The sequence below is a fragment of the Sinocyclocheilus grahami genome, unplaced genomic scaffold, assembly GCF_001515645.1.
Source record: "Sinocyclocheilus grahami isolate Dianchi unplaced genomic scaffold, SAMN03320097.WGS_v1.1 scaffold585.1, whole genome shotgun sequence".
Taxonomy (NCBI): Eukaryota; Metazoa; Chordata; class Actinopteri; order Cypriniformes; family Cyprinidae; genus Sinocyclocheilus; species Sinocyclocheilus grahami.
In genome coordinates, this window is record NW_015505764.1 from 339225 (window position 1) to 349548 (window position 10324).

A 10324-nucleotide genomic window follows, 5' to 3' on the forward strand; every position below is an offset into this window, starting at 1 on the left:
TACATATAAAAACACATTAAAATAACATTTTAAATGTTCTTTTAAATTGCAATAATGTTTCACAATGTTACTGTTTTTACTGTATTTTTGACCAAATATATGCAGCTATGGTGAACATAAGAGACTTCATTACTTCAACTTTTGGCCACCAGTATATGCAATGCTGCCTTAGAACTTGGGATGTATACAGGAGCATATGTTGCCAAAATGTTTTGAACAGTCATGAGCACACCTATAGTGCTTTCAAATACCATCTCAAGATTTTGTAACAAAGCCCTAGGGTTTGTATCCCCTTTTATCTACATGCACTGATGTCTGAGAGGTCATCATTATCTGTGTGGAAGACTGACTGTGGAACAGCAGGGTTGAGATGGCAGCCGCAGGAACAGATGACCTTCAGCAGAAACTTACATCGTAGATGCTATAGTGCCCCTCTTTCACATGTCTGTCAGATACTGAGGCAGTCACATGAGCCTTATTTCCACATATTAGTGAAGAAAGCAAGAAAAGCCACTATTTGCATGAGAAAGGGCAACATATTTACACATGTCAGGATTCTCATGAATGTCATAATAGCTTGCTAAGAGAAAATGTACATTTCCAGTGCTTGCTAACAGTCATGAAGCACACAGGAGATGTTTCTCCATTTTTTCCACATTGTTTACTTTGTTTTCTGAAGCAGATACAACACATTAGTCCCCGTGAGGTGAATTTTGATGAGCTTTTCTCACCTATAGAGAAAAGATTATGAGATGCATTATTTGAATGCTTGGCCAAAGAGATGTGTCTTTAATCTAGATTTAAACAGAGAGAGTTGTTACATCTATTATCAAAATGAATAGGAAACTGAAGGTTTGTTTACAGCTGAATTTTGAAGCAATTTATTGTATTTATGTAAATAGGATACAAAATATGTGATTTTAATAATCTTTCAGAAAGGGTCCAAATGATGTCACTTAGAATAAAGTCATATATTTTAGGTAATGTTACATGTGGGGAAATCTTGTGTTAAGAGGACTGCATTCAAAATGTTTTTAGCAATTAAAATGAATGAATAATTTTAAAAAATAGTTTTTTTACTATACAAATACAATTAAATACTATTTTTTACATTATTGTATGATTTTAAAATAAAAAAATCATACATTCAAAATAAAAAAAATCATGGTTTTGAATAATTTAATCATTTTAAAAATAGTTTTTTACTACAATGAAATACTGTTTTTTATATTATTGTATGATTTTAAAATAAATACAATCATACATTAAAAATAATCATGTTTTCCTGGCAGTTAAAATGAACGAATAATGAATTTTTACTACAACATACATTTTGACATTATTTTATAATTTTAAATAAAAAAAATCATACATTCAAAATAAAAATCAATCAAAATTGATGTTTTTGACAATTAAAACAAATGTGTTTTTTAAGTTTATATATAGACAGTATATATATATATATATGTAGATATTTTTCTAGTTAAAAATATTGTTTATATATTTTATAATTTATTGCAGAGAAAAAAACTAAATGCTTTTTAAAAAAAATACGGGACAGTACCATATACTGTATTCTTTATTTTAAAAAAAATCACATTTTGATAGGTATTTCTTTGGTGGACAGATTAATTTGGAAAACATCGCTCCAAGCAGCAATAACTCAGGCAGATCTTGCATGGATTAATTCTGCCCCTTTTGAATCTTATGCAGCATTTGGGAAATTCAAGCAGCGAACGATTCAAATCACATCTGATAAACGATTTAAAAGGAAAATGATGGAGAGCTTTGAAGTTTTTCATGACATTTGAGTAGAATATTTGTGATGGCAGAGTCCATATTGAGCAGAAAAGCCCCCGAGCCGTTGGATGGACATGTTGAATGTAGAATTCCTATTGGCAGGAAATCAGGTGGGGAGATATGAGCACATGCTGTTTGCTTTGAGCGGCCAGCAGAGGCCAACAATGCCCGTCAGTGATAAGACTCCCACACCGATACGTTTTCCTGTGAACCCCGCATATCTGATAAACAGATACGGCAAATGAGAAATGGGTTTTCATGAGCGCTTATGTTATCTCAATTACAGCTACATCTCACATGGCTGCGGGAAAACGTTTGCTGAAATTTAGAGTTCTGGCTTCAGAATATGCTGTTACTGAGAACTTAAGAATAAATCTTTCTCTTCAGCATGGCTTTCTTCAGGCCTAGAAATGAATTAAGGGATATTTGTGCAGGATATATGAACTGTGCAACGTTTAAGAGTAAGAACCTTTTTGGGAAAAGTGGAGTCAATGGATAGTAGGAAATAAAGTCATGCTTGCCTGAATAATAAGTTGTTATTCGTTTCTGTACTTTTGCATGCGTTTGTTGGGAGCCGTATACCTTTGTTCAAACTCTATTAATCTCAGCGGAGCTTCCTGGGGAAGAAACATCACAGAAAAGTGGCTGATGGCTGAAAACAGCGCAAATGTCAAGGAGATGCCGCACTGCTGAAGTTTTACAGAGGAGCTGCTCTGTACTGTCAGAAGTCAAAGGTCACTGACTGCATGAATGAAACAAGCATCTTCATAGAAAAATGATTTGTGGATAACTACTTTAAAATTAATAACATACAACACTGGTTAAATGTTTAGAATAATTAAGATATGTTTATGTTTTTGAAAGAAGTCTTTTATGTTTACCAAGACTGCACTTATTTAATAAAATTGAAATAGTATTACAATTTTAAATCAAAATTTGAATATATTTTGAAATATAATTTATTGTGATGCAAAACTAAATTTTCAGCCACCATTACTCCAGTGTTCTAATATGCTGAGTTGCTGCTAAAGAAACATTTCTTGTTGTTATCAATGCTGAAAACAGCCGTGCTGCTTAATATTTATTAATATTATTTAAAATTAAGCATCAGTTCTGCATATTACAATGATTTTTGAAGGATTATGTGAAACTGGAAACTGGAGTAATGATGCTGAAAATTCTAAATTCAAATTGCAATAATATTTCACAATCTTTTCACAGTTTTTGATCAAATAAATGCAGCCTTGGTGAACATAGAAGACTTCTTTCAAAAACATTTTTAAAAAAAAACTCAATTATTCCAAACATTTGACCTGTAGTACATTCCCCCAGATGTATAAGTATGTTTTTAACAAACTCCACTATTCCCTAAAACAAAACTGAATGAAAATGGTAATATAAATGCAAAACTGCATGATAAATTGTAATGAACAAACACATTTTCTTTCTAGCAGTATCTCAACATTTGCTGCTCAGCTTCAGCAACACATAACCAAACGGTGAGGTGAAAAGGTTATGTATTATTACACCATATCTCTATTTAATCAGTAGGGAAAAGCAATCACATTCATTGAATGCTGTATCTGAAGCCGGGGATCAGTCCTGCCTGCCGCTGAAAGCATGTGGGATTTGGCGCTCCGACCTATTTCTCAGAGTCTGATACATATGGTGTGCCGATTTTTGATCCCCACTCAGGCAACCCAACAACAAATGACAAACACATGAACAACAGCAGTCAAGGACATCCAAGATCCCAGTGTGTAATTTGACATGTATGGTATTTTTCCATCTTCAACCGGACAATCACTTCAGGACCGGATACACAAATCTGAATATATTTAAAATATGTAGTAACTATCAAATGATTTATTTTCTCAATCGCTGCAGTATTTGAACAGTAATAAAGAACCGTTTAACAAAAATGAATCACACTTCACAGAAGTGAATCGCTTTTTAAACCCGTGCGAACGAACCGATTCACTAAAATAAATCACTCTTCCCACAGGTGAATCACTCTTTGAACCGTGGGACAGAACCGATTTACTCAAATAAATAACACTTTTCAAATGAGACTCCCTCTTTGGACCACATAAAGGAACTGATTCAGTAAAATAAGTCACACTTCCCACAGGAGAAAGTTTCTGAACTGACTCGAGCCTCTGGATATTAATGGTCAGATTCAGTTCTGTCTTCTGTATGGTTTGATTTTAATGAGATCAGTCGTCCCAGAGTTTAATTAGGCCAGACAGAAACAGCTGCAGGAGGCTGAGCTCACGGCTGCCTTTGGAAACGCAAGCCTCTGCCAGGCCTCAAAATCGCTGTTTAAAAATATCTGACACCCACGTTACCTGACAGTCCCGTCAATAACTGCCATTTATCATCCATATCTGCCTGCTTTCATTTAATTACTGCAATGAATCTAATGCAGGGCTGCAGTCTCGGACCACCCTTATCCATTTACTGTGAGTGTCTCCACAGCTTTGGTTGGTTCTGAAAGCATGCTGCAGATAAAAGAATAATGTTTCTCTTGGTAGAGCAGAGGCCTACAATGTCAGGGTCATGGGTTTGATTCCCAAGTAACACAAATCATGATAAAAATGTTTAACTTGAATCGCCAAAAGTGTCTGCCAATGCATAAATGTAAATGTAAATCTGGATACATTTACATAATAATGGTTCACATGATACACACATACTAAGCAGACACATATTTCATAAAAATCTGCCATAAACATCTCTTCTGCATTGTTATTAAATTAAATCAGCCCCCATTGTTGATCATAGATGTGAAAGTGCACTATCCAAACTTAAATTGTTATAATTCACGAACGCTTTGGAACACAGACCTAAGGTTGGTATCTTTTTAAAGGTGACATTATTGCAGAAGTGGAATCATTTCAAAAAATGAAAGTATGCAAAAGTTATCGAAGTTTAAATTTACTATAAAGAAAATGTACAGTACTACATTTTTTATTTCATATAAAATATTTGACAAAATATGATTTAATCCAAAATTGCTAAAGCATTATGTCTAAATAAGTTAAGTTCTAAATTTGAAGTTGATCCAAAAAAAAAATTAAATTGAGGTTCCGATGAAAATTTGTTTAGGCATTATACCAAAACTAGCCACCGGGTGACACCCAAACGCCATTGAATTTTTTTGAATCATTTTTCTGTCACAAATGTATAAATTTCTCTCTCAATATTACTTCCATCTCAAAATATGGAATCCTGAGACTCAGACATTTCCAACGATATGTATTTTGTCAAGATTATAAAAAGTTTTGATTGTAAAATACGGTAATACATTTTGTAATATGACACTTGACACTGCCCATGGGGGAGGAGACCGCCTTTAAAGTACCATTTCCATGATAACACAATGTCTGATTTCAAAATGCAAGCATAGGATTAATTTTGAGGTTTTAAACATTCAAATGATATATAATTTATGATGATTACTAAAAGATGTGATGGGGACAAAAGACAACAAAAAAAGAGCACCAAGCGTCCCAGCAGGGTGATGAACATAATAAAATAATCAATATACCTTCACAAAGTGTATTAGAAAAGGCAATCAAATGTAAAATAATGTAAATTCAAATTATTATACAAAAGGCAGTCATAGGGGAATTACATTTGTAAACTGTAAAAATAGGTCTGTAAATTGGGATCTTGCATTCTAAAAACTTAAACTATGATTCATTTTTTCAATCAATCACTTAAAAATGTAAAAACAAAAGTAAAAACTTGTTCTTGACTTAAGATGAAGAATATTGATATGAAATGAGTAATAATTGTAGTTCTTGAAACTGATCAGTATATTTTCTCCATTCTGAAATGTTTTGAGTGAAATTTAACAAAAATATTGTATGTTATACTAAAAATGTCTTTATTTTCAAACAAACAAACAATAAAAAACAAAAAATCCTGAAATAATAGACGTACATTTTAGACAAAACTAACTGCTGGATTTTAGGCATTTATTTCAGTATGTCCAACTTAAACAATCACCTAAGTGAAATTCATAAATTTTATTAAGGTAGTAGTGTTATCTATTTAATAATCTTGCATGTTAGTTGCACTTAAAGGAATAGTTTTAATAAATGAATAAAAAATGAATGTTCTAATACATTTACTCACCCTCAGGCCATCCTAGATGTAACTAAGTTTATCTCTTTATCAGAACAGATTTGGAGAAATTTAGATTACATCACTTGCTCACCAGTGGATCCTCTGCAGTGAATGGGTGCCGTCAGAATGAGAGTCCAAACAGCTGATAAAAACATCACAATAATCTACAGCACTCCAGTCCATCAATTAACAAGATGTCATTCTGACGGCACCCATTCACTGTATAAGATCCATTGGTGAGCAAGTGAAGTAATGCTAAATTTCTGCAAATCTGTTACGACAAACTCATCTTCATCTTGGATGGCCTGAGGGTGAGTAAATTTTCAGCAAATTTTCATTTTGGGTATTCCTTTAGGCTATTCCTTTAAATGCAGTGATCACATGTGCTCCCTCAGTTTGAACAGGCATGACACTTCCAAAACCATCGGTTTGGCTGTGCCAGAGACATGTTTGAACAGATCCTGATGATTGACACCCTGAGAAATCATCCTTCTGCAGTGTTTGCCGGTGGTATCGTTCAGTGATTGCAGTGAATGACAGACAGAGAGCCACGCTTGCGATCACGTGACAGTACACCTGCTGTCTGAGGCACAGCGTAAAGGCGTACGTTTCCTGTCACTCGATGTCATTGTTGTTTTATTTTCCTCAGTCTTGAACATGTACATTTGTTCTGTTTAGCATGGCCTACCTCATCTAAAAAGCAAACAATCTGACACAAACTGAGGTCGCTCACAGGCTGAACTTCAGAGTCTGTTCAATATGGATGCTGGACTCTGATGTAACCTGTGGTGAAAGCAAGGATGCATAAAATCATAATTTACATACATCTGCAACAGAAGCATTGCCCTTAGAATGACTACCAGCGCTGTATACATTATTAAACTCTGAACTGGACCTATATCCAGGACCTAGAAAGGGTCAGTTTCCTGTGGCGTGCAATTGAATTGCGTTGAATTGACTCACACTCATGAATAACCTTGCAGTGTGGGTACTGACCTTTATAATGACCTTTATTTCAGCTGTCACAATAAATATTCTCTTATAGTGCCTCAACTGCCACAACATCTCCACTTGTCCTGTATGCCCTTCTGCTAGTGTAATATAAAATGTGGATTTATATGGTTAGATGTGTAAATGTCACACAGCGCCTCCTACAGGACAGATGTTTAGTTGCAAGACTTTTAGTATTAATGTGGTGCATCCGTTTAGATTCATCTCAGCCCAAAAACCTTTAGGAAAAAACACTGTACTTCCTATAAACTATTCTAAGGGACATCCATTTGTTATGAAGGTCACATTAAAACTGAGTTGGAAACCGTTAAGCTTATATATTTGCTATTTTCTGCCTTTTGTGTAGACCTTATTCATTTATAGTTCATATTTTTATAGTGTGTCATTTGCAGTTGTGTATGATATTACGTAATATTGTATCGTTTTCCAATCTAGGTTAGAAACTCATTGTGTAGGCCTACTATAAATATTGTTATTATATAAATAAATTGTTATCTATGAAACTTTGTTGTTTCCTGTTGAAGGCACAGTGTATAATAATATGATACAAACATATGGTATTATAGTAATTTAGCATATGGATAGCAATAGCATACCCATTTTCTTAAACGTGTTCACATCGCAAATCGCATCTTTAACGGAAAGCGTTTGGTTCCTCATGGTTTCCCTTCAATGCGGAAGTGTCTCCATGCTCATTCATACAAATGTAAAATCATGCGTTACCTGTCCTGTGGGTGAAGTGCACTCAAAACTGTCAGAAGATGTTGAGCAGAAGAACAAACGGGCGAGAAGATGCGGACAGTGTTAAACCTGATCGAAAGAAGGTGATGAAACGCTGTGAGCTCTGTTAACTTACTCAAGGACTGAATGTGTGTTTTTACCAACAAAACTGTAGGTATCATGGCAATGCCATCTTCTGGACTATACAGTATAAAAAAAATTCCGTAAAGTTGACGGTAAAAAAAAATTCCGGCAGATGTGGTTGCCGGAATTTTACCGTAAAAAATACGGTAGTGACGTTTTACGTTTTATGGTTTTAACTTAAATTTACAGTTAAATACTGTAATTTCATTAACTGATATAATGTTAATATACCAACCTATTAAAGTACTGAAATCTGCAGGTGGTGCAGATGGTGATGAGAAAGTCACATGATGAACCAAAGCCCATAGCAAGCAGCTTTTAAACAATAACATATATAGAAGGTGCACAGTGTCATTTACACAAAAACTTAACACCATCATGGTAACACACATGAAACTGAAATAATGCAATAAACATTCATTTAACAACATTAGGTGTAAGACACAACCCTAATATACAAAACTAAGAAGAAACATAGTTATTTCAACAAAAAAACATCAAATTTGAAATGTAACGCAGGGAATTCTTGGAATGTCAATTTACGGTTATTCACTGTAAATTATACAGTCTTTTTCACTTCCAAAAACGGTATATTACCATAAAATTAATGTCCAATACATGTAATGTCCAATACAGTTTTTCACCGTATATAGTAGGGGAATTTACCGTTAACCATTTAACAGGATTTTACTGTAGCATTTTTACAGTCTTTTACCATTAAATTTACGGTAATTTTTTTACAGTGTAGTATTACTATGGTACATTTTTCTAAGCACACAGTGAATAAGAATCGATGAAAGAATCATAGTATTCCTATTTGTTAACTTTTCATTGTGCCATTTTTTTTAGTAAATACCCTGCTCTGACATAGTTTATTCTAAATTATGTAATAATAATAATAAAAATAATAATAGTTTAATTATAATACGTAATGAATAAACAAACACTTTGGGAATAAATTAAAATAAAATAATTTGAAACTGTGGCTGCATGTTTGCAAAATTAAACAAAAATAAGTATGTTGCCAAGGCTGTTGTTGGATTTTGAAACGGATAGAAGGGTTATTGGATGATGCAAATAATATAAAATGGCCGATATGTTGGTGTATCAGTATAAAAACTGTATGTATATAATAAAAATGATACAATATTTGAAAAAATATACTTTAGTTGGATTATACCATGTCCCTGGACACTGTTGTCACTGCTTGACATGTAATTTCAACTCCGTCACAGACTTCAGAGGACTCTGGGGTGACTGTGTCTCAGAGGAGCTGCTGGACTGTTGTGTCCTTCTGGTTGAAGGTTCTGCTCTTCATCATCTTCACTCCAGCTTTCCTGAACTACGCCTCCCTGCAGAGAGAGGGACAAGTGCTGTCATCCGCAGGTGAGACCTCATCATCTCTTCAGGAAGACTTTAGGATCATGTGCAGTTTGACAACTTTTCATCTCATTTGATTTAATATTTCTTTCTATATGTAGGTGCTCAGCTGATTGATATCGGCCTCGGCCAAAAGATCTATCTGTTGTGCAAAGGACACGGGCAACCTGTTGGTAGGTTAAAAGAATAGCTCATCTAAAATCTGATATTTATATTGTGGGTTGTACACAGTGAAAACGATGTTTCATTTTTGTTTCAGTTGTTCTTGATGCTCCAGCAGGGATGTCTTCAGATGTTTGGTATTATGTGCAGGAGAGTCTCTCATTATCGACAAAAGTTAGTTCAAACAAACTGCCACCAAGAGTACGTGATGTTTGAAAACTGGACATTAAAAAAAAAATATATATATATATATATATACAGTGGGTACGGAAAGTATTCAGACCCCCTTAAATTTTTCACTCTTTGTTATATTGCAGCCATTTGCTAAAATCATTTAAGTTAATTTTTTTCCTCATTAATGTACACACAGCACCCCATATTGACAGAAAAACACAGAATTGTTGACATTTTTGCAGATGTATTAAAAAAGAAAAACTGAAATATCACATGGTCCTAAGTATTCAGACCCTTTGCTCAGTATATAGTAGAAGCTCCCTTTTGATCTAATACAGCCATGAGTCTTATTGGGAAAGATGCAACAAGTTTTTCACACATGGATTTGGGGATCCTCTGCCATTCCTCCAAGTTGCAGATCCTCTCCAGTTCTGTCAGGTTGGATGGTAAACGTTGGTGGACAGCCATTTTTAGGACCCCCCAGAGATGCTCAATTGGGTTTAAGTCAGGGCTCTGGCTGGGCCATTCAAGAACAGTCACAGAGTTGTTGTGAAGCCACTCCTTCATTATTTTAGCTGTGTGCTTAGGGTCATTGTCTTGTTGGAAGGTAAACCTTCAGCCCAGTCTGAGGTCCTGAGCACTCGAGAAGGTTTTCGTCCAGGATATCCCTGTACTTGGCCGCATTCATCTTTCCCTCAATTGCAACCAGTCGTCCTGTCCCTGCAGCTGAAAAACACCCCCACAGCATGATGCTGCCACCACCATGCTTCACTGTTGGGACTGTACTGGACAGGTGATG

General features: G+C 34.8%; 1 protein-coding gene across 1 annotated transcript in view; it reads left to right on the plus strand.

The window, feature by feature from the left end:
• The first annotated feature begins 7633 nt into the window (after window positions 1–7633).
• Window positions 7634–10324, plus strand: part of LOC107556959 (uncharacterized) — a 17951-nt gene continuing 15260 nt past the window's right edge. Inside the window, exons 1-4 of the mRNA XM_016240227.1 lie at window positions 7634–7769; window positions 9045–9195; window positions 9291–9362; window positions 9449–9525. Of these exons, the coding sequence (XP_016095713.1) occupies window positions 7707–7769; window positions 9045–9195; window positions 9291–9362; window positions 9449–9525 (363 nt within the window). The 5' untranslated portion in view covers window positions 7634–7706. The remainder of the gene's footprint in view (window positions 7770–9044; window positions 9196–9290; window positions 9363–9448; window positions 9526–10324) is intronic.